Source organism: Periophthalmus magnuspinnatus, chromosome 8 (genome assembly GCF_009829125.3).
Source record: "Periophthalmus magnuspinnatus isolate fPerMag1 chromosome 8, fPerMag1.2.pri, whole genome shotgun sequence".
NCBI lineage: Eukaryota > Metazoa > Chordata > Actinopteri > Gobiiformes > Gobiidae > Periophthalmus > Periophthalmus magnuspinnatus.
This window is the reverse complement of record NC_047133.1, coordinates 26,349,514-26,374,107: the sequence shown is the minus strand read 5'-3', so window position 1 is coordinate 26,374,107 and position 24,594 is coordinate 26,349,514. Positions and strand designations below refer to the sequence as shown.

General features: G+C 40.5%; 2 protein-coding genes across 2 annotated transcripts; both read left to right on the top strand.

The window, feature by feature from the left end:
- Positions 1-690: 690 nt before the first annotated feature.
- proza (protein Z, vitamin K-dependent plasma glycoprotein a) lies at positions 691-6,085 on the top strand. The gene is made up of 9 exons (XM_033971475.2): positions 691-878; positions 1,521-1,611; positions 2,987-3,126; positions 3,204-3,228; positions 3,525-3,638; positions 4,062-4,196; positions 4,466-4,581; positions 4,657-4,774; positions 5,222-6,085. Exons 2-9 carry the CDS (start codon positions 1,533-1,535, stop codon positions 5,764-5,766), a joined length of 1,272 nt encoding a protein of 423 aa, XP_033827366.1. The 5' UTR covers positions 691-878; positions 1,521-1,532; the 3' UTR covers positions 5,767-6,085.
- Positions 6,086-11,280: 5,195 nt separating this feature from the next.
- On the top strand, positions 11,281-23,952 carry gprc5ba (G protein-coupled receptor, class C, group 5, member Ba). Its single transcript, XM_033971059.2, has 4 exons — positions 11,281-12,022; positions 18,518-19,555; positions 19,830-19,951; positions 21,625-23,952. Exons 2-4 carry the CDS (start codon positions 18,520-18,522, stop codon positions 21,667-21,669), a joined length of 1,203 nt encoding a protein of 400 aa, XP_033826950.1. The 5' UTR covers positions 11,281-12,022; positions 18,518-18,519; the 3' UTR covers positions 21,670-23,952.
- The last annotated feature ends 642 nt before the right edge of the window (positions 23,953-24,594 follow it).

The following is a 24,594-nucleotide window of genomic DNA, read 5'->3' as shown; positions in this document are numbered from 1 at the left end:
AGACTTGGGAAATGAAAACATTTAACATGGCTGCAGCTGAGACAAGCCCCACAGCTCTGTCTGTAAATTACATTGTTCTCAAACAGTACCATTGGAATAAACCACAGGGGATTTGGGCTTTTAATGTGGTCCTTTGAAATGAACTTAGTAATGAGATATCACCATTAACAATACACTCTCTCCAACAATAGATCACTTATTAGCAGCATGTGCCTGTTTAAGTGTGTTTAAAATCCTGTTCTGTTCATAATAACCCATGTGGAGTTTTGATGCCACCTGTGCAACAGCCTGATGACAGTTCACTTACACTGTATTGATTTGTGAAGCTTTAATTTTATTTATTCTGATCACATCACCCCTCTATAATGGTGCTGGTTGCTTGCACTGGTTTGGCATTTTCCTTAAGACGTGGAAGCTTTGTCCTCCATAAAGTCCTTGTAATCCTATTTGATTTAGGATCCCCACAACCAGAGGGCCAGTTTATTTTAGACCTGGTTTAGCCCTATTTAAACCTAAAATAGTGCTGTGATGGACCTGATTTAGATCTAGTGGTACTCGAAAGACCAAATATTTATATTAGGTAATATTATCCCAGGTAATACTTGGTGTGAAAAGTTTGAGGACCACTCAGTGTCCCTCCAGTGTCCTCGCCATGGGCCCTCGCCTTGTCATGAAGCGCCCTCTGTCGACAGGGCCACGGTGTTACATTTTAAATACCAAAACAACACATACCACCATCACCCATCCCTTCTCAATTTTTCACCTCATCTGGAGGCCAGCGCTTTGTGAAAGAGGGACCTCTGCTTATAGGGGGTCGTAGCATATTTCAGGTTGTGCTGGATCAGGTTTGGACTGTTTTTTGCGCCTCGTGTGTAGAGGTACGTCATGCGCCACTCCTGTTTATTCTAAGGCCACACCGTTACTCCGTCTGACTGTGACAGGGCCTTGACGAGCTGCTCATCCACTGCAAAACAATAGCAATGCAACTTAAACTAACTAGTTAACAGGCAAATAGGGACGTAACCAGGTTAACATTGTCATTCATAGATCAGTGGGAGCATCCTTTTTTTTGTAGCCACGGAAATGCTAATGCTACAAGATGAAGTAGCTCTGGTGTGGAGTATTTTGTTTTATAACGATTAGCCTGTATTGTTTCTGCATCAAATTATTCACAGCATAACCAAGATGTTGCTTATGCTTATTGACAGAAATAAAGATGGTCATTGTAACATTAGAGATGACTCCTAGAGTGATCACATAAAGTCACTATTCATCTGCGTTTTCCCTGATGGATTCCTCTAATCTGGATGATAAATCTCAGACAGCTCAGATTACAATTACGTTATGTCATTTGCATAGAGCCTTATGAGTTACTTTATGTAGCCTATAACATGCATAGTAACCTAGTTGTGTCTTGCTGATTAAAACTATTGCACTCATTGCATTACATTTACAGTACTTGTTGTGATCCTTGTAGTTCCAGGTAACTTGTTTCTAACCATGTCTGCTGTTTGACCTAGTTGCAGGTCACCATGAGCCCCTTGACTGTCTCCGCCTCCCTCCTGTTCCTGCTGGTGGGGGCCTGGGCCGAGAGCCACACCCCCCAGAAAGGTGACAAGAACCATCAGCACTAACTTTGACACCTTTATAAGAGTATTGGCCAATCTACACTGCCAGGCCAAATAAATAAATAAATAAAAAATCGCCACCACCAAAAAAAAAAAAAGGTCACACACTCTAACACACACAAATATTTGATTGTTCCCCTTTAGCTTTGATTACAGCACACATTCGCTATTGCATTTTCTTGATAATCTTCTGCAATGTCACAAGATTTATTTCCATCCAGTGTTGCATTCATTTTTCACCAAGATGTTGCATTGATGATGGTCGAGTCTGACCGCTGCACAAAGCCTTCTCCAGCACATCCCAAAGATTCTCAATGGGGTTAAGGTCTGGACTCTGTGGTGGACAATACATATGTGAAAATGTCTCATGCTCCTGAACCACTCTTTCACAATTTGAGCCCAATGAATCTTGGAATTGTCCTCTTAGAATATTTCCGTGCCATCAGGGGAAAAAAAATCCGTTGATTGAATAACCTGGTCATTCATTATATTCAGGTGTCAGCTGACCTCATTCTTTGAGCACAGACTGAACCTAGACCTGACCAACTGCAGCAACTCCAACCTATTTAGTTAGTTAAATCCAAGTGGCGATCTTTTTTTTTTTGTCCAGGCAGTGTATAATTATAAAGCATCATGAGAAATTACTAGCACTACCAAGCTGTCAAAACATTACAACTGCACAAGAGTTCATGCAAAAAAAACAAACAAAAAACTAAAGAACTAAAACGTTTTAGGAAGTGTATTTATTTGTGTTAAAAGGCATATTAAACTCATGACTCACCCCCAAATCTTCAGCTAACCCACTCCATACTTCTTTCTCTGGCTGTCCAATATAAATCCATCCATTTTCTTCTGCTTAATCCATGGAGGCAGCTCAGTTTTGGTCAACTAAGACCCCATCAACCAATGCATCGACTAAACAATTGGAAGACTACCACAGCCCTACACAAGGAGAAGAACAACATAAAGTCATGTTCCACTTGACAAGGACAACCAGTTTTAGATTTAGATGAAAAATAATACATTCTAGTGTTTCTATTATTGTGAGAAGAAATTATTTAATGCTTATTCATAATTACTGACACCATCACCAAACAACAGTGCTATCCTTAATTCACTTTCATTCCCATTGTCTAATACTTTACAGTCTGGTATGTAACTAGACGAAATCAAACGTTCTATATAATAAGTCAAAATTAATGTGACATAAACAGTAAGAGTAGGAAGGGTTAGAGTTCAATATTTGTTGCATTGATTTCACTGATAAAAAAATTATCTTTTAAAATTCACCCAGTTATCATGATTATCATTTAACTGATTAATCGCTATTACCAATACGTGTGTTGCTCCTCTTTCAGTGTTCCTGGATAAGGAAGAGGCGAGTGCTGTGATTTCCCGTCAGAAGAGAAACCAACCCTCCAATTTAGAGAAAGAGTGCATGGAAAAGTTATGCACTTATGACGAGGCCTATCGATTCTTCCAAGATACATATCGCACAGTACGTTTTGAATTATTTATTACGCTCAAAGTGTAAACAAACAAGTAACAAGTCAATCTTTGTCTGTTCTCTTGTAGGATATTTTTTGGTCCGTCTATGTTGGTAGGTTAATAGTGCAGTATGTAACTTTTCTGGTGGAGGGTCCATCACCTTGTCTCCACTGTGACGTAATTACTTTGCCTGGATGCCAGTTTGGCATTAAACTTATCAAAAAACATCGAGACAAGCAAGAACTAACATACATGGCCATTCACACAGACAGTGGCTCCCTCTTTTCTGCATCACTCGAGGAAAAACTAAAACTAAAACTTCATGGAGACAAGTAATTGGTGGACCCTCCCCACAATAATTTGAGATTCTGCTGAGCTCATAATGCTATATATGTTTCTTTTGTTTAGACGGAGACCAGTGTATCAGCAACCCCTGTCAAAATGGAGCTCTGTGTTCAGACAGTGCAGGAGGCTATGACTGTGTGTGCAAGTCTGGCTTCTCAGGAATACACTGTGAAAAAGGTCAGTGATTGTTGAAAAATGGTATGTTTTAAAATGCTGTATTGTATATTAAGGCTACAATTATTAACTAATTGTGTCTAATCAACTATTTTAAAAAATATGTTGCAGTTTGATAATTGTAATTATCTGGCTTATGCAGACTCTAAAACACATGCAAACACACTTTTCTATCATAAAGACCATGGAATTATTAAATCAAAATTAAAAAAATTAAAAAATTAATTTTCATTAATAATACTATTCTCTCTAGAAACCCTTTATCACCATATTTCAACCTTTATTTTGTTACCGGTAATAATATTTTTAAAATACTCAAGTACTCAATGTACAATAGAAATAATTGCTTGAGTAGTTGACTTATCGCAAAATGTACCACTAGTTGCACATCTCAAGTTTTGTTTATTATCCTGTGTTTCCTTTTAGATGAGACTATTTGCCCCACAGAGAAGGACAAAGGCTGCTCTCAGTTCTGTAAGCCTGGGTATAGCTCCTATGATTGCTCCTGTGCTGAGGGCTGGAAAATCAGCCAGACTGACAAGAAGAAGTGTGAACCTGCAGGTTGTTTTTTTTATTTATGTTTACTATTACAAATCAGAACATTCCTTATATATCTGTCTACGATATTATATTATATTCCTATTTAGGTTTGATTAATTAAATACAAATGCTCATATAACAACAATAGGCTCTACTAAAGATAAATAAATCCTTGTTTTGTATCATTTTGTTTTGTGCTATTTATTGCCAAAACCTGTAGCTACACTGAGAATACCTTAATAGTTCGGCATATACAGCTCCTAACACAAATGGTGTTATCTTTTTCAAAGTTTCAAATGCCTGTGGTAAAGTGAACAGCTTAAGTCAATGGGAAGGCAGGCAGAAAAGCATCAGGGACAACAACTTCCAGCCTTTGACTTGCACATCCTCCGAGTGCCCGTGGCAGGTAAATACAAAAGTTATATAATTTAAGCTGTATATAAGTTCATTTAGGTAATTGTAACTAATGTCTGGGTCACAGGCTCTGCTGAAGACTACAGAGTCAGCTGGTTACTGCAGTGGAGTCATTATCAAATCAAACCTGATCCTGACTTCTGCTCAATGTGCCACTAAATACAGCGACTTTCAGGTGGTGGTCGGTGAGTACACAGTATTGTAATGATTCAATTAAGGGACTTTTTTTCAAGATAATTGCACTTTCTCATTGTATTTATATGTAAGAGTTTGTAAATTGTGTTTTCATTACAACAGTCATTAATGTGTATATCTTATGGGGTGTATAGTGTATAACTCTAGATGTTAGATTTTTGTTTATGAACTATTCTAGACTTTTAAACACTTTTATAGCATTCACAGTACAATGAGTCTACTAGATTTTGAAAATAATTTATTTGATCCTCTAACTAATGAGAAAACTGCTGAAAATGTCTGCTCTGAATGGTGATCAGTAATTAAAATATTATTTCTTATCACCCTGAAGAGATTTGCTGAAAAAGACAGGTTTTATTCAAGGTGTCAGACAAATAGGTGTTGAATATAGTACAAAAATATGAATATAAAAGGTGACACTGCCCTGTTTTTGACAGGTGCACGCAAGCCCACTCCTGAAGATGGCGAGCAGACACTGTATGTACGCTTAGTCCACATCCATCCTCGCTACATTGCAGGACGTCCTGAAAATGACCTGGCTGTGATCGAGCTCCGTGACCCCATACGGTTTAAGAAAGAAGTCGTTGCCGCATGTCTACCCGAGCGTGACTTTGCCGACCACATCCTGGCATCTGGAGAGTACCCTGCTGTGGTGACTGGGAGGAAGGAAACCCTGGAGGAAAACGCCTTCCGGGGCCCTCTCTTTCTCAATCAGTTGTCTTATGAGCCTCTCTCAAAATGCATGGAGACCTACCCCATGATAATGACAAATAAAATGGGCTGTACATCTCCGCGGGCCAATGCAGACTGCAGCATGACTTCAGGAAGCCCCCTGCTAACACTGTACAGGGAAGTCTTCTTCCTGACTGGGATCATCACCAAGCCTGCCGATGCAGACTGCAACAAAGGCTACATTTTCCAGAAAGTGTCTCGCCATCTGGACTGGCTTAAGCCCTTAATGGGCTCACGTTATACGCATTAGGAAATTGCGTATGTGTATTTATATCTCGGCCATCTCATGCAGCAGTTAGCATTAATTTGAATTTAGTCATCCCTCGTAGTCGCTTCTAATTTCCTCTGGACGTTCTAACATACACCACAAGAGGGCACTCTCGTTATATGTCACAGGTAATATAAATATGTTGGGAACAGTGGCTATGAATAATTTAGTATGTGTTTTGCGATATGGACATTCCTTTTAAAAATTAAGTGATATTATTTACTCAGTATGCACCTTGTAATTTAAATACTGGTAATCACTGTCTTTGAATGTATTAAATCCCCATTAAACCCCTGAAGTTATTGTGGTTCATTCCTCTTCTACACTAGCCTAATATATTTTAAGATAAAGACAGGACTGCACTAACGCAACATAGCACCATCCATAACAATTGTTGAGTTGTATGTTGAGTTTTGTCATTGAAAGCACACCAAAAGCCAAAAACAGACAGGATAAATCTAAAATTGGTTATTGATGAAAATAAATAGTCTACCAAGATGTTTAGTTTAGTTTACAGGGACCAGGAACATTAATCAAAGAAACACTGGAGATGTTTTGTACTAGACTATAGCTCTCTGAGCTCATTTCCATCTGCAGTTCCTGAGAATGGAATCCCTGGTATAAAATGCCTTTTACAAGATAATTACTGGGTTAGTTAAAGTGCAGTGCTGTTTTGGGTCAGAATTGAAGCAGGTAATACTGTAATACATTAACTTGATGTTATTTGGAGGACAAAAAATTAAATAATGCACAGAATCTGGTATTTTAAAAGGACAAACTAAATCATATTTGAAGGAGCGGTGCAAGAAACACAAATCTTCAAATCATTTAATATTGTCAACATAAAGCCTTTGTCACTTATAGACTTACTCACAGTGGGAAGAACTAAACTTTGACTCAAGTAAGAGTATTATTACTTCAATCAAAATATTACTCAAGTAGGAGTAAATGTATTCTGATAGAAGTACAATTTCTTTAAAAGGTTACTCAAGTACTGCACACCTCTGATGATTTAATTTACCCTTGTTTTGGTCTTATTTTTGCTTTTGTAAATATTTTGAAATTCTGCAGTGTGAAAAAAGTATTTTACTATAACATTGTTACTGTCATATCAAACAGATTATTTTTTCTTATTTTTCCACTAAACTTTAGTCTCTCCAGATTTGTGCCAATTATACCATGTTGTCATTAGAGTGTACTGGACCCATACAGTGAGGCTGTGACGCTCAGCCCTATGTCATTATTCTACATGTCTTAATGGTCGCAGACATTAGCTCCTCTGTTGTCTGGCACCCTTTTCCCACAGTCATCGGCCCACTGCGCTCTTCTCACAACCCCTCGGTGCATAAGGCCAGCTCCGTGTCAGTGCGGGACACAGGACTCGTAAGAATAAAGAATGAGCCACAACAAAAACCCGGCCTGCCACTTTTGATCGGGCTCCTGAAAAGCATGGCTCTAAGTGCAGGGGCCCGTGTTCGTGGTTTCCATGGCACTCACCAAGGAGACAGCTCCTTGTTCCCAAAAATGGCTGTGCTCCTTCAGTGGGACATCCAGGGCAGATTTATTTGAGTGCAGCTCCTTCCTTCCCCAGCCTGCTCTTGGACTCTGGGCATTCTTGGTCCATTTGTTTTGATCTGACATCTCACAGGCACTAGTTTACTGGATGAGCACTAGACTAAATGCATTTTATCATTATATGTTAGAATAAACTAGCAGACAAATGTACACACCTTAATAGCTTTAGTTTATGGATAGAGATGGATACAAAATACATATAAAAATGAACTACTGTATTCATCAATTAATTATTGAAAAGTAGTGTAATCATAAAATATGTATACATTCCAAATGACTGCCCTCAGACAGCTTGAAGTCTTATTTTATTGAACTACTACAATAGTAAATGAAGTGCTGCTAAACAATACAAGAGTAAGCAACACATTTTATTAATGGCTCCTCGGCCTGCAGTGAGGTATTTGTTTAAAATATAAGACAAAGGCTTTCTCAATCCTGAAGTCTGAGGATAATTTACACCACAATAAAGGGAGAAGAGGATGATGAAATCTGAAGAGACCTGGGATTTGCAGTTATGTTTGAGTCATTTTATTGGACAGATTAAGAGAAGTACAGTCCATGAAAGAGGAGACCAGAGAGGCATGAGGTGCAGAGGAAAGTAAACAAACACCCATAACAAATAATGTGCAAAAGTGTTTCTTAATGCTCTGATGTGTGCATCTGGCCAGTGTCCCATTAAATCAATAATCCTCCCCAAAATCTTAAAATAGCCACATGCTGTGATCTGAAATCCCCGTCCGTGTGGGCTGCTAATGGTAGATTTGACACATAATAAAGCATGTCTCGTGGGCATAAGGGGTAGACCCAAAAAGGCCGTCTTTGGGCTAGGATTATCTGTCTGTCTGCAGTCTGGAGCTAGACAGGGGGTGAGGAGTAATGTTGATATTAAACACGTCAATAGTGTTTCAACCTTTGTTTTCATTTTTGTTAAGGGTTTTGAATTTGGTGGCATTTGGTACTTTATTAAAACACTGTGTTATATGGACACTGGGCTGCTAGTTACACTTGGTTGGATAATTGTGCACAAGGCCAGCAGTAACACAAGGCCCCAAGAGGTGTAGTCAAGGTTTGTATAAGTGGAAGGAAAAATAGGAAGGGCATTTGTGCAGTACTGGACACAAAAATAATTGTTATGTAGTACTAGTTCTAATAAATGAAACTACTCTTACCACTAGGGCTTCTTTCTGGGTCTGCTAATAATCTGGCTAATAAATTTTAAATGTGGAAGAGGAGTTTCATCAGATGCCAGCAAAAGAGCACTGTTTTACTATGGGCTGGAATATTACATCTCCAACAATTGCTTTATTTCATATTATACTAATTAATGCCCCCAGATCATGGTAGCCTTAAATAAAGTTCAGTAACTGCATCAAGCTGTGAAAAACAATAATCATTTTCATCTTGCAAACGCAGTATGTCGTTTTGTCTTCCTATGACCATGCAGTTTTTAAACTATGGTCAAAATCAGTGTACCAGAAAGGTAAATCACAGTTTATGCTGCTTCCCCTGACATGACCTCTGATGGTCCACTGAAACCTGAGCAGCTGCAAAGAGGTGTTCAGACTCAGTGAATGAAAACAAGTGTACGGCAGCAGGAGGACCTCTGAGAGGTGATGAAGAGCCCTTGCAGTGATGGCCCAAATACATTATGGACTCAATTTCCAACAAGGTTAAATGTATTAAATAATCTGGAAAAACACTATGTAAAAATAAAGTTGTAAACTAAAACGTACCACATGCCTTTAACTTTAGTTGTTTCAATGTCATTGGACAGCAACAATTTTCCAACTAGTGTGTACAATAACAACTGGCTGAGTCTGAAGAAAAGCACCTATAGTCCACTTTACAGCTGCATCATAACCATTCAAATCTTAAGAGAATAGATTTTTAAAAATACATTCAAAACCTAAATGTAGATTGGTAGTGGCAAATGCTGAGCCAATAAGCCATTAAATCTAACATCCTTCTAAATGAGATGTGCTCCTCAGAATGAGCCTCTCTTCCTGGTCATGTTGACACCTGTATCCTGTCATAGCTGGTGCATCCTGTCAGTTCAAAGGTCTCAGTTGTGATGTGGAAACAGATGGAGCTGAGTTGGGCTACCCGGCTGTCCCTGCTGCAAAATAGGGAGGACTACAGTTAATATTGAAAGAAAGAACGGACGGAAGGCCAAGAATACATTTATGACAAACAGCTCATGTGATGTTGTTACGGACATATGACTCTGAGTGTGTATTCCTGTCACAACAGTTGAGAAATTCATCAGAGGGATAAAGTTAGCCTGCATCTGTCTGTGAAGTTATATTAGTCACGTTTTCTAAGACCTACACTCCTCTAACACATGGATCCAAAGACACTTTGTTTATAAATATTATTGCCAGTCAACTAGTGTTTTGAGTAGACCCCATTTTTGTATTTTTATTGCATGGATAATGTCCAGGTAGATTCCTTTATTCTTTGCAAAAGTAAAAGTAAGGCGAGGTGATTTTATTTGAAAGTAATGACATGTTAGGCCATCTATCCACATCCAGAGCCTTAAAATGACTTAGGCGACCCTAAATCATGCGCGTAAAGAACACTCGCTAAAAATAGTCGCTTGTACACAGAGTGTCAACATTCTCACATCAGACATGCACTGTGCATTAAACAACGCTTTCTCAGTGCATCTGTCAGGTTGACTTGTAACTGCGCTGAACTGATCACATCAGACACTTGGATAAAAATACACGCAAGTTGCGCCACTGCAGCGTCGAGCACAAACTGCATAATTTATTTTCAGGACACAGATTTTGTACACTGTAAAAATCAGTGAGGGGCATAATGGCAGCTTGATGAAGAAACGCGTTGCAGCCCAGGTAATGTGGTGATGGTGCTAGAAGGCTCAAGTGTAGCAGCATTAAACCCTCAGTGCCCCCTCCCCCTTTCTTTTCCCATGCTGTCACTCGCATGCACCTGTCAGATTAGTCTCAGGTCCTCAGCTGCCACTCCTCATGATACGGTTCCCTCTTAACAGGTTCCCTCACTGGTCTGGGGGTCTACGCCCTGGACTTTTAGCCTGCGACGAAAACGAGGAAATACATTACTACAACCTTAATCACCGATTAATCACCGATTAATCACCGTTTAGGGTTGTAGGCTATTACTGGGTCAAAGAATAGGCCCCTGTGGGTGGTTCAACATGCGCATTGCCATTGTCTTCTATTTATCTTCTACTACACGTCACGTTGGGGAACATTGGGGTGTCATGGCTGCTGTGCGTAAAAGAGTAATGTTTTTTTTAATTTCCGTAAATAACACTAAATGTAGAGATTTAGTTTAGGCGTTTGGAAAAAGTAAACATAATGGGGTGATATAGGAGCAGACAGGAGTAGATGTGGGGGTGGGGAGAGTGGAGGTAGAGGGGGATCACGCTGAAAGAATCCCGCTGCTGGCTGGACGGACTAAAGCAGCTGAGGCGACAGGCATGTGACCAGAAAGGGAATATAAGCATAACAGCGGCCTGGAAGAGCATCAACAAAAGCAGTTTAACAGCGCAATGTCACTAATGCCCTTCACAATAATACTGATAGTAATAAAAACTACAAAAACAAAGAAGCAAACAAACATTAGTCTCATATTCGGCTTATGCTGTAGAAAGATGTAAAACTAAAAGAAGACCTGGACTAAAACGTAAGTCTGTTAGTACTCTTTAGCTGAGCTCTACTGAATACTTCAGTATCTATCAAAACTATTTTGTCCCATTAATACAGTCATAGGCTTAATAACCTGGGCTTCTGTGTAGAAAATGACTATTCGGGAGTACTCTTTTTTTACTAAAGATGCTTATTTGTTTCGCATAGACAGTTGTGGTATAGAGTGAAACTCATGGGCTTTTATTTTGACTGACTTAACCGGAAACATGTGCCTCCCGTTGACGCTGTACTCGCATGTTCGCTATGATTTAGTGCAGTGAAAGAGGGAAAACTGTGGAGCTGGGAATAATCAGCTGCGACAAATGCAGTGTCCATGACACTGACTTTACGACACTGTGTTTGGAACTTACTGCTTTCTGGGAGTAGTAATTATCGCAGCAGTTTCCATAGGGGATATTTTAAGGAGACCCCCTGTCAGGCGATAGTTTTTTTTTTCCATTTAGCGATCAGTTGAAGTGTTAGAAATAGGCGGAGAGGTCTGTGATGGTTGTGGCTGAGCGGGGAGCAGACACATCTCTCTCTATTTCTGCGCGATTGTGATGTTTTGAGCGCGCGGAGGGGATTATTGTTACGCACGTCACACAGAGCGCAGTTTTGGGTGATGCGTCCAATGAGGACCATTGAAGCACAGTGCGGACCCTCGGCTGGATAAACCCTACATTTTGGGGAGTAACGATTATATGCGCATCTTGTTTTAGTTACGTGGTGTTAGTGCACAGAGGAATACTGACTGCTCTAAGGAAAGGTCTGCGACAAAACTGGGAAGACCCTGAATCCAGGGTGTACTTGTCATGCCCATTTTGCCTCAGAGGACAACAGACACGGGCTGAGATCTGAATTACTATTTTGATTCTGTGAATGAGGAGACGTTGTGCGAGGAGCCAAGCCACGTTCGAAATGTGAAGTCCAAAATCTGCAACGTCCCTGAGCCACGTTCATTTTCTACATTTGATTTGTTTACATCGATTAAGGTACGTGCATGTCATCATGTATATCAAAGAAAGATTGACGTGTGTGATCGCATGTGTGCGCACACGACTATAATAAACGTCAGAGAGGTGCTTTAAACACTATGCACCAATTTGATAGGTGTTGCCTGCATGTGTAGTATCGGGCACACTGGGTACCCACAGGATGTTAGAGCCACACACTGGACGTGACCTCAGATTTGCTTCATTATTAAACACGGGTAAATCCACTCATGGCTTAAAGATCATTCGGTGCGTATTTTCTCACGAAGATTTTATGGGCCAAGGCATGAGTTTCTATGTCACAATACACTAGATATTATTTTAGGACTGTCAATCACAGCGTGCACCCCACCCCCTTCAATTCCACGGCCCTCCCCCAGTCTTTTACTTGGAGGTTAAATGTCATTCTTTATATTTGGGTCCCACGCGCTTACGCACCACCAGCAACAATGGGCCGTGTCACAAACAAACACGGACTTCTGGAAGCCCCTGAGACCCTCCCATGTGACTAGTATTGTTAGAGTCTTTGCTAAAAGGGAGAAGCATTCCCCAAATGTTTATGCATTAAGCTCCTTAAGTCAGCTAAACCATGGGTGTCAGTCGACTTGTCTCCCACGGAGGTCCTGTATGAGACTCTTTTAATTTGAGAGGGAATCAGTTAAATAGTCACTTGAGTCCTATTACATAAAAGCATAGACGACCATCAGTGTGTGTGATATATGATCTCCCACAGCCATTGCCAGTGCAGTTTATTCATAGAGTCTTGGTGCTTCACGGTCTATTTTAGAGTGTTCTGTTTTCCAGCATTAATCAATATTCATGCTGTTTATTGTCAGCCGGTGCTTTCATGAGTATGTTAGCTCTCTCCCGGGAATAGAGGATGCTACAGTATCTCCTCTAGGCTGATGCCATATGTACCTTATTTGGAGCGATATGTGTGTGTGTGTGTGTGTGTATGTGTGTGTGTGTGTGGGGGGGGGGGGGGGGGGGGTCTGTGTGGGGGTGTGTGTGTGTGTGTGTCTGTGTGTGTGTGGGGGGGGTGTGGGGTGTGTGTGTGTGCGCGCGCGCGTGTGCTTGTGTGTGTGGCCTATAGCGCCTCGCAACAGTCTAACTCTTACGCCTTTACGCACACACCCCTCTCCTCTCTTCCCACTCTTTCAAACACAGAGAGATGCTCCAGGCGCGCTACTCGCTCCAATTCTTCTCCCAAATGCATCCGGCTGCAGTTTCTTTACACAATGCCGTCTGATCACTATCACAAGCTCTAAACAAATTTGATGTTTTGGGCGCACGGTGAACCCCCGTTGATGGCGGCGTGTATCCTGGTATAATAGAGAATGGTTATTGACATCGTGCCATACGGATGAGTAAAGAGGTTTAACATTTTCTATATTTGGGCTTCCCGGGATACCTTCACAGTAGCGATGGCGTGGTGCAGGGGGTAGAATTTGAGATTAAACATGCGCCCGGCTGATTGCCATGTTAATTAGCATATGGTCGCACTGTGAGTAGGGTCATATGATAATGAGGTCTAATTAAGTTGGTTAGGGAAGCCTAAAACCTCTAAAGAAAGAAAATGCTTCACTGTCAGTTACATAGACAATCCCAAGAGTGGCCTACACAGTCCTGGCTGTCTGGAAAATTGATCTTTATTTAACTACATCTTACCAGTGTCTAATTCAGCACATTAATAGCACAAATCTTCATTCCAGGCCCCATTTACTCTACTATCTTTTCCCATTTTCTGTCCACATTTTCTGAGTTTCGCTTGAAGGAACAAAAGGGACAGTTCATTCATTGCACTATTGTTGCATATATAATGTTACTGTTATTATGCCATATGCCTACCCATGTTTTATGAAGATGAAATGCTACCGAAACCAAACAAAAATGGCTGCCAATAAATATCAAGTTATCAGTTTTGAGAAATTCTTGACAGACAAGCAGAACGCTGTTGTGTCCATACACAGCATGTTCTGGGCCCAAATTCCATTTAACTTCAACCAAGTACTCAAAATACAATTCTTTACACTCAGCAGAAAATAAATGTATTGCTTTATGGAAACTGCTACTGTGTTCTTCAAAACAACTACAAGAATTTATAAAATGTATTTAGACTAGTAACCTATTACAACTAACAATACAATTGATTCACTCCAATAAATATGACTTACATTCACTTCTATTTACAAAAAATGACAACTTTTTTACATCAATAGAATCTGTATCAGTCTAGTCTTTTGTAAACTATTTTCCCTGCAAATAAAGCTTATGCAATCAGAATCTTGAGTTGCTCACTGTCTAGCATTCTGTAAAAAGTCACATCACGTGCTAGCTGATCCATCGCTCCTCAACTGTGCAGTGAAGTTCATGGAGTCAATACACAGGTTACAATGGTTAATGTAGCAGATTCTTTAAGTCAGGAGCTTAATTTAAAAGCTGAGTCAGAAAATATATAATTAGTCCAAGCAGTTTTCAAGATGTCATCAGTAAACAGATGTCACAAACTGCGTGCATCCCTCTTCCACAGCTGGATCAATATGTTGTTACACAGGGATCACAAGTATGTGCACACATTTTATTTATGGTCTCATGGGATGCTGCAAGAACTAATGTGAATTGAAGAGAGGATTCAAAATGCAATAATCCCCTAATTGTAGACATAGTTAGACAGCATCTGGTTATCCGATATAGATTGTTAAAACTTAATGGCTTGCTACAGGTTTTTATCTAGACATGTAGGATTTATAAAGGTTTGTGTGTGCTGGGATTGGCATAATTAGCGAGGAAAGAAGTAACATTATCCCTTCTTTCAGATTTTGTATATATTTTTCTCCAGTTAGTTAGTTTAAATGTGGCAAACCACTTAAAACCATTTGTTCACGCATATGACACATTTATGAAATGCAAAGGGCTGTAAAAAAACCAACAAAAAAAACAAAAACCTTTTTGGTTTGTGAGTAAACTGGCATGTGTTTTGTGTCAGATGCCCTACCTCATCATACTATACGTGATATTTAACAGGCCTAAGGACTTGCTCATGTGATTATGACTGAACCACTTCACTGAATACAAACCTATAGTACATAATAGAAGTATGATTTATGTTTAATTCTAGAGTAAATGGCAATTATGGACAAAAGTTTTACTTTGAGTGCCCCTCAAGACGCAACTGCAACATTTACCCAGGCTTAAAACTGGCACTCCTTAATTACTTCATTTATGGTATGAGGATGGAGTATAAACAGTGGCAGAATGAATGCAAGTTAACGCAAGCATCAAAACGCATAAATGTCTTCAACATGTTAATTAATTAGGATGTGCTATGTCTGCTATTTATAGAAGTCTGCACTTGTACATGGTGCCTTGCAACATCACTGCATGGCAAGCTGGAGTGGAGCTGCATCTGTAGTGTCCTTCTTGGAGGTTAACAGTAAGAAATAAGAAATGCATGGCGCCTACTTACCAGGTTTGTGTGAGAATGTTGCTATTTAATAATAAATGTCCCAGAACTGTATGTAATATTCACAGGCAAATTGGCAGACAGGGCATAGTGGAATAAACTCATGCTATGATGTGCAGTATATACATATACATGTAACACTGATACATGCACAAAGCCAAGATGGAGCTTTTGGCAGTGGAGGAAGATGAGTCCTACAAAACAGCAGCCACGCAGAACTGGCACAGTCTGGATCCTTCAGTTACATAAGATACACAGCAAGAATAAAGTCTAGGGGGAGGAGGGGGGAGGAGAGGGGGGGCGCAGAACACAAAAACGGGACCAGCGAGCAGCCAAAATGGAAGCTGAAATAGAATGAGAATGGAGTGTGGTGAGGAGAGGAAGGAGAGGGAGGCTTCACAGCATGGCTTTAAATGTAGCGAAGACACGAGACCCTTCTAGTCACTCTACTGTGCAGAGAACGAGAGCGGGGATCTGAAATGAAAGCTTTTAAAGGCAAAAAGACAGAAATGGCAGAATGAAGTGGTGAGGCGAAGAAATATGGAGGTGGAGATGGCATCTTCTGTGACTGTGTGGGGTGAAGTGACATGCTGTAGGTGTGTGCTATGTTACATGGCTCTGCAATGGAAACAAAGTGGAAATATTAAGAATGTTGTAGAATAAATTGTAGTAACTTGGGATTTGTACAGAAGAGTTCTCTATTTACCATCAATACAGGATCCAAAACATGGAAATATGAACCCTCAAGACATTGTGGTAGCACTGTCCATTCCATTCTATTGCATGACAGTCTCACTATGCTTCTGTTGTAGGGAGTATTATACTTTTGATGATGTAGGCCAAGATAACACGGGTTGAGCTGGCAGTGTCTAACATAGGCTATATTAATATGTTGTCATAAATATTTGTGCATGTAGGTAGAGAAATCCAAAAATAAATGACATATTATACTACTTTCTTAGCTAAAAAGTTACTTGTGATGTCTATGAAAACAAATCTCCCTTAATTGTCATCATATCATATGCTTGACCCAGAGCGAGATTTTCCAAGTTGTCATCTGACTGTGTTTCCTGGCAGCTCTCTTGCCCCATTCAGTAGCAGCCAGAGCATCCATCTGTGCAGGAGAGGGTGAACATGCTTAAGTGCTCACTGGTGACGTTTGAGTCTTTTCTGTTTGAAGCGTCTCAGCGCAGCAGGTTTTAATAGACTGTCATTAGGAAGTGACAAAGGCAGAGGAGGACCAGTTTGGGAATGAGCAGGCACCATCTATTGTTTTGTCCCAGCTGTTGTCATGGTTATGACCAGAAAGACAACTCAGTGTGAGGAGATAAAATTAGAAGAAGGTGTTTGGATGCAGCAGCACTGTGTTTAGCCATGTGTTTATCAGTGACTCATGTATCAGTTACACTGTACAACATGACAAACAAGTTAAATCTCTGGGGAAAACAATGGACATTTATGTGTCTCCTGGTGTGGTATGAAATGGTGAACGAAAAATAAGTTGTCAGTTTTAAAATTGTTATTAGTGCATTCATAGCAACTATAAGTACTTTGATAGAGCAGATGATGCATGAAAACATACATAACTTTCTGATATTTTACAAAATTACACAAAATTAAATGCTTTTCAGGTCTCACTCCTATCTGTTAGTTAAGAAGTCAAGAAGTAAGATTCAAGATTATTATTAGTTTTACAGTGTACAAGCAAACGCTGACCAATAACAACCTGCAGCAATGAGGAGATGACACAAGATGACAAGAACAAGTCAGGATATGAGGAAGGCAGAGTGTGAATAATGAGGGAGGAATATAGGGCCGCCAGCTCCCTTAAGGCTACATCAAAGACTCAGATGAATATGCACAAGCTTAATGCACTCGCGCAAACTTTTACTGTTAATGAATATTTCACATGTAAACAGCAACTATAGCTGTAAAAACAAAACAAACAAAAAAACAAAAACAAGATAAGAGGACATCCAGGGCTGCATGGAAAATTGTCCTAGAAAGTAAGTTCTAAGAAAACTACAATTTTAAAGCATGTAAAATGTATTCAAAAAGAGCTTTTTTTCCCCAATATAATTATCATGTACAATTTGTGTGCAATTTGGTGCAAAAAGATTATTCGTAATGGTTTTGTTTTGCTATCTGGACAAATCTGACTGCATAAATAACAATAAAATTAAATGTGTTATACTTCATATTTTTGTATTATCTATTACAATATTTGGCCCCTCAACTTAATCATGTTGAAATACAATAAATAAAGTGGCTGACACGACCAGGCTTGTTACTATTTTCTGGTCTGCCCTAGTTACACTGCAGCTGGAGGCACTGTGTGTGACCCAGCAGACTACCCAGTGTGTATTTAAACCAGGCTCTCTCATACTTACTTTCTCTGGCATTTAGACAATATGAAACACTAGCCTTTATATGGTATGTAAATACTGTGGCTCTTTTATGTCAAAGCATAGAAAGAAGTCTTGGGATAAACAAAAGACTTGCTTGGAGAGTTTCAAGTGGAGGATTTTTTAATGTGCACCCAGCAGCTTGGAAAGAATTTCTGAAACTGACACAGCACTTTCTTACTCTCTGTATTTTGTCTTTAAATATTCTTAAATGCATAATTAACTACAGGATAACAGATAATTGTTTGTATGTAGATTACAGCAATGGTTGAGTAACTTAAGTTGCTTAGTGGACTGGACAAACTGCAGTTGTGACTCAGTTGCAGGTTTGTTGGTGTAATGTCACTGACCTTAACAGCTTGTCACTGCTGTTACTCTGGGCTTTACTCTATTGGGGGTATTTATGAGCTTTGCAATGGCTGTTTATTTGAATGTGTTTGTGTTGAAAAGAGCAGTTTCTATTGTGTGTATGGGTGTAGAACAGTATGAACTACTGTCCTTTGTTTCTGCTTAAAAAACACAGCAGTGGGCACAACGGCATTGTCCCTATAGAGAATAACTTCAGAGGGGACGTTTGCTACATGCATGGCTTTAATCACTGACTTTGTTTTGTTTGTCCTCTTTCAGAAATGGCGATCCTGCCTGTCCTCCTCCTGCTGACACTCTCCATTGCACAGCCTGTCTCTAGTCAAGAGCTGATGGGCCCAGACCAGGGGGCTGTGCCTAGAGGATGTGGGTGGGGCATAGTGCGCCCGTACACGCTCTTATGTGACCTGGACTCTATCTGGGGAGTGGCTGTAGAGTCTGTAGCTGCTGGAGGAGTTTTGGCCTCCATCTTACTCACCCTGGTTCTCCTGTGTCGTCTGCGTCACATCAGTGAAGGGGAGAAGCGAAGTGGCGTGGGGCCCATACTTCTGCTGCTTCTTGGCGTCATAGGTCTGTTTGGCCTGAGTTTTGCATACCTTATTGAGCAGGACGAGTCACTCTGTCTCCTACGGAGGGCGCTATGGGGTGTGTTGTTCGCACTGTGCTTCTCCTGCCTGCTGGTGCAGGGTGTGCGTCTGCGCAGGCTGGGACGTGAGAGGCGTAGCCCAGGTGGGTGTGCCCTAACCGGGCTGGCCCTTGGCCTGAGTGCGGTGCAGGGGATCATCGCGGCTGAGTGGCTGCTGCTGACGGTGCTCAGAGAGGGCCGGGCCGCTTGCCAGTACCTGCCTCTGGACTTCTCTCTGGCCTGTAGCTACGTCCTGGCCCTGCTGTTGGCCGCACTGACCGCTGCCTCTTTGGCGCTCTGTGGGAAAACTCGGCAGTGGCGCTGCAACGCCATCTGGCTGCTGGTGACCTGCATGCTGTCGCTGCTGCTGTGGGTGGCCTGGGTGGGCTTCTACCTGTACGGGAACGATTGGCTGGGACGCTCCCCTGATTGGAATGACCCCACATTGGCCATAGCTCTAGTGGCTCAAGGCTGGCTCCTGCTTCTTTTCCATGCCATCCCCGAGTCCCACCTGTGTCTGAGACCCCCACCACAGCCCACCGCCCCCGACTACTTTGACACCTCCCAGAACTCCACCAGGATGAGGGAGACCAGCTTTGATGATGAAATCCCACTTTCCCATAGGCAGTTTGTGGAGAACCAAGGCTACGGATACACTGATGAGAATGCCGCAGGTATGGTACAATGCAGTTAAAAATGGATTGCATTATTTTCTGTAACAGATGACATAAATATTGACCATGGATAAAGCTTTTTTATGGTTCAAACATAACTGCTTTTTGCCCAGAAGTCATTGATCCAAAACAATACTTTACTTCTATACAAGTTGAACAGTGGGTAGAATGCCACCTTAATATTCAGATGCTTCAAGTTTATTAGTCACAGATCAAAGAGTATAGGACTAATAATTATAATGGTGCACTTACACCTTTCCCATCTCGTCCCCAGGTCTGAGGAGTGGCAGCAGTGCTGGGCAGCACAACAGCAGTGGAGGAGCCCGGCCCAGCGCTCCATTCCGCAGTAACGTGTACCAGCCCACAGAGATGACTATGATCCTAAACGGGGGCGCGGTGAGTACAGCCTCCCAATCACAGGTATACCAATCTAACTCCATGTAAATCTGCCATCCCAGCCTTCACACTGGCCTGCATGTGCAACCAGAATTCAACAACTCATTTGGGAATGTGGGGGAGGTGTGAGTGAGTGTGCGTGGATGCATGATCATGTGACTTTAGTGTATCTGTGGGGATATGCATGAGTGGTTTTGACAGACGGCAGTGGTTCTCAGACTCAGTGCTATACCTCAGAAATGATCATCTTACACTCCAGTTAGACAAATGTGTAAATTAGAGTAAAGGTTAAAAACAAACTAAAAAAAGGCTTTCAAAATAATTTCCTGAACCAAAACAAGACTTTTAATTAGTACTATTCAACACAAAAAATAGTGAATAAAAAGTCTGAACTCAGCTCCAAACCACATGATTTTACTAACAGGGGATTGGCGATGATGTTGATTAAAAAGCCCCAAAGTGATCATAGACAATGGAAAATGATTGGATCTCTGTTAAATTAAAATCAATTAATTACATAAACCATATTCAAACCAGGACAAAGCTGCAATCTAGACCAGGAAGATAAAATGAAAAAAAAATAACACAGACCGTGTCAATAAAAATAGAACAGCATCATCACTGGTTGCCAGCTCACCACAGTTTGAGAACCACCGCCACAGGTTACACATGTGACTCAGAGCAGCTATCCATGCGTGTGTGTTTTGTGTGTGGCTTCTCTTTATGCACCATGAATATGTGCACTCACCTCACAGTCATTATGAATTAGGCCTGTCAGGCAGTGGTACAACACACCTCATAACACTCCAGCCCCAATGCTGAATCAACACTTTGCTATACGCTAATGCATAGTCCCCATTTGTAGTGATCTTGGCCTATATTCTCATTCACATCGCAGCTCATATAGTTTTATGGGAACATTTACAACCTCTAATTGTATTCTTCTTCTTTATTGGTGTTATCAAGTATTTAAATGGTTATTAACTGAGCGAGAAGCAAATTTTGTTAGAAAAAAGATCTTTAAAACAAGCCATTTAAATAGGGTTAAAATAGATGTTACTGTAGAGTGCTGTATAGTGCTATGGTGAAGACTAATACAGAATTATGTCCATTCATCCATTTGTCTCATTTTAATGTACATCTGATCCGATGTCCTAATTGTAAATCCAGTAATGAGTTTTGGTAAAGTTCTTATCACTATGTTGTCTGCAGTTACTGATCGGGGAGTTTATATTCAACAAAAAATTGGGTTTATAAGATTGTAAAGCTGCTTTTATTCTTGCACACACAGCACATCAAAATAGACAAACTGGGACAAAACCTGAAACTAAACCTGGACTACACCAGGACTAAACCAGAATTAGAACAGGATCAAACCAAGTCTACATCAGGACTAAACTGGCCTCAAACCAGGACCAAACCAAGTGCTGATGCAGACACACACACAGAGGAAGACATTATTATCCCAATTGCTATACCTATTCCACGTATCCTCTTAGTGGTCAGACATGTTCAAATACTGTCTTGTCTTTACTTATTTTCAGTTGTCTCTACAAAATATAAATCAGAATCATCTACAAAAATGTTATGACAGCGCATACATGAACATGAACATTTATATGAGCAAGACACAGCTTTTCTTGAAAATAATTTCCTGTTTTTATCTTTTGCAGGTGCCCTCAGCCCCTCCCACCTACACGGGTCGACAGCTGTGGTAAAGGATCATGTATTGGGAAGACGACGTGTTGGGGATGATGAAAACAGTGAGGAGTGCTGAGAGATGTGTTGGACTTAAACAAAAAACAAACAAAAAACATTGTTGCCAACTGGGACATTTCACTTTGTACAGACTTAGTAACTGTCTGTGTGCCAATCAACTTGTACTGTTTAAGTGTGTATGGGACTCGGAGATAGTGGGCCATGGAGGGCCGAGCTACAACGTTTTAGAGGAAAGTTGAAACTAAAATTATGAACAAAAATGCAAGAAAATCATCTGACTGATAATATATCTGTCAAGGTGTTGTAGCATCATTCTCCAAAGAGTTCAGCACTAAAACAACAGAAAAATCGTTCCAGTTTTCCAACCGGTCAGACTGTCTCTTTGCTAAAATGGAAAACCTTTGGCTCTGTCCTCCATCTATCCACACAGAAGAGCACATGGGCATCAGAACAGCATAAGTACCGCCCTATATTAAAAAAAACAAACAATGTATACAACATCATCTCAACTGCAGTCTCTCCTATCCCCCGAACACTCGCATTTCTCACCCTTATTCACACGCATGGAACTCAAAACTGTGAAGTCCACATGACCACAGCACAGAGCCAGTGCATAGAAGGACGTTGACGCTGCTAACAGATTTGTTAAATACAGGAAGAATCTGAAGGACTCTGATTGGACAGTTGGGACGTCAATTATCTGTAAATCTAGGTCAGACTGCTGTGCTCTCCAGTGGGCAAATGTCACTTTAAATCAGTAGGAAAAGAAGAGAGGAAATGCAACGGCTTCCTTAGTGTGTTTTGTATGTTCGGACATTTAAAAGACATTCAGATAACAGGGTTGCTAACTGGTGCTAAATACCCCATAGTATATTTTAGCTCTGCACAACTTCCCAGAGAAAAATTACATTATAGTGTGCAAGACAGAAGCTTGTGCGGTGATGGGACTGAAAGATGGTCTATAGGCGACACTCCCAATCCTACAGTGACAAGATGGTGCCCGGTACGTCTGGTTTGGGGGCGGCGGCCGTGCTGTCGTGTCTATCTTGTGGAGCGTCCAGGAAAAGTCAGTGTGCCAAGAAAGGACTCACGTTTCTCAGAGTCTACATTTCACACTTCGGTCACGACAAGCTCTGTACATAGTATGGTGTAAGCTTGTTTACTTTTAGTTTAGTCCTACTGAAGAACTGACGACTTTTTTAAGTTGATTTGCCTTGTGTTCCAACATTTGATTTTTGTTCTGTTAAGCTTCTTTTTCAGTTTTATTTTTTATGATTAGCTCTTTCTTAAAGTCTTGCCAATACTAGACATGCTTTGATTTTTTTAGTTTATTGCATGTATAAGTTGTAAATTACAGTCAGTGTTTTCTGCTGCAACTTGTAGTATTTCTGTCAATATGTCTGCCTCCTCTTATTTGGTATATTGATGCAGTGTTCATAGGTACATTGTGAAATATTTGAAAGGGGGTGAAAACAGTACTTAAAGTTAGTGGTACTGTTTGTAAAGCAGTTCTAAATTAAGAAAAGGCTAAAGAGACTGGGGTCAGACCTTGACCACTGCTGTATGTATTCCACTGGTGATTCAAAAATAGCACTGGTACCAACATGCCACTTCTCAGCCAATCAAAACCAGTCTCCACTTGGGCTGGTCCTCGATTAGTAATAGGGGGGAGAGGCGTTCAAGTACTATGTGTGTTTTCACTTACTGTGGAGTACAAAAAAGTAACACGTGACTTTGTAGATTTTGCACTCGTCAACTACCTATCTGTGCATGCTTCTCACCATTTCAACATGTAAGACCTTCTTGAAACGTACTTTTGAATACTAACTATAAAGGTCATGTGACAGCAATCATCTTTCAGTGTATAACCAATACTTCACTCTCTGTGTCTGTGCTTTCTCAAACGTATAATGGAGAGCTGAGGCAAGACAAAAGGTCAGAGGAAATGGACTAGAATACAACGGGATCATAAAATAAACTTATGTTGAGAATCTTCTGACAGCTATTATCTGTGACTGTGATGAAATTTGCACAAATCTTCTCTACGTGGTTCAGTTTGTCATCCCTGGACCAAAAAAGCCCCCTCCCCTCTGGCTTGTTGTGCCTGTCCTCATAATTTGTCTTGCCTTCAGACTGTTCCACAGGGCAGCTGACAGGGTTGATATTCACAGCTGTGACAGTGCAGTGACGCAGCATGCCTATGTATAGAACCTGATTCCTCTGATTAGAAAAATTGAAAAAAGTTCATTCATCTTCAATAAAAGTGTCATGTTTGTAGCTAATTTGTAACTGGGCGTGGTGTTTTCTTCATGCACAGGTCTACTTAATCTCAATGATTCATTTGGACTATGTTCTGTGGTTAAAGACTTAAATAGTTAAGCCAATCGATATTACATTTTCTGTTGGATTGCTCATTACTGGTGTTGATAATTAATCCTTAAAAGAATTCCTGGCCTCTAGGACTGTAGTCGACTAAAGACATGTTGCCGGTTGATTAATCGACAAAAAAGGGGGTGTGGCAAATGCTCCCAAACCTATTACTAAATCTGTGTACCTGACCCAAACTGCACTCAATACATCTGCAAAGAAGATCATGCAAGATCATTATTTATGCAGAAAAAGTATAAGAAAAGAAATAATGTAAATAAAGGCAGATTGAAATTGTGAATCATGAGTTTAATCTGGCTTTTTACATATAAATAGCAAAAAATACCAAATCTTCAGCTAACTCAGTCACTCTCTAACTTTCCTTTTCTGCTGTTGCCCCATATAAATTCTTATAATCTAAGACTAATACAAACTAAGATTTTGGTCGGTCAGTTTATCAACTCAAGAACTGTTAAAGGGCTGGCAATATGACATAACATCTTTTTTTCATACTGGGCACTGTTGTTCCCACATATTGATCGATCTCAGTGTTTGAT

Excerpts from the sequence above, each read along its gene's own strand:
- proza (XM_033971475.2), top strand. The coding sequence starts at position 1,533 with ATGAGCCCCTTGACTGTCTCCGCCTCCCTCCTGTTCCTGCTGGTGGGG. Across the intron at positions 1,612-2,986 it reads GAGCCACACCCCCCAGAAAG|TGTTCCTGGATAAGGAAGAG; the intron begins GTGACAAGAACC and ends CTCCTCTTTCAG. Across the intron at positions 4,582-4,656 it reads CCTCCGAGTGCCCGTGGCAG|GCTCTGCTGAAGACTACAGA; the intron begins GTAAATACAAAA and ends TCTGGGTCACAG.
- gprc5ba (XM_033971059.2), top strand. The coding sequence starts at position 18,520 with ATGGCGATCCTGCCTGTCCTCCTCCTGCTGACACTCTCCATTGCACAG. Across the intron at positions 19,556-19,829 it reads CACTGATGAGAATGCCGCAG|GTCTGAGGAGTGGCAGCAGT; the intron begins GTATGGTACAAT and ends TCTCGTCCCCAG. Across the intron at positions 19,952-21,624 it reads TGATCCTAAACGGGGGCGCG|GTGCCCTCAGCCCCTCCCAC; the intron begins GTGAGTACAGCC and ends TATCTTTTGCAG.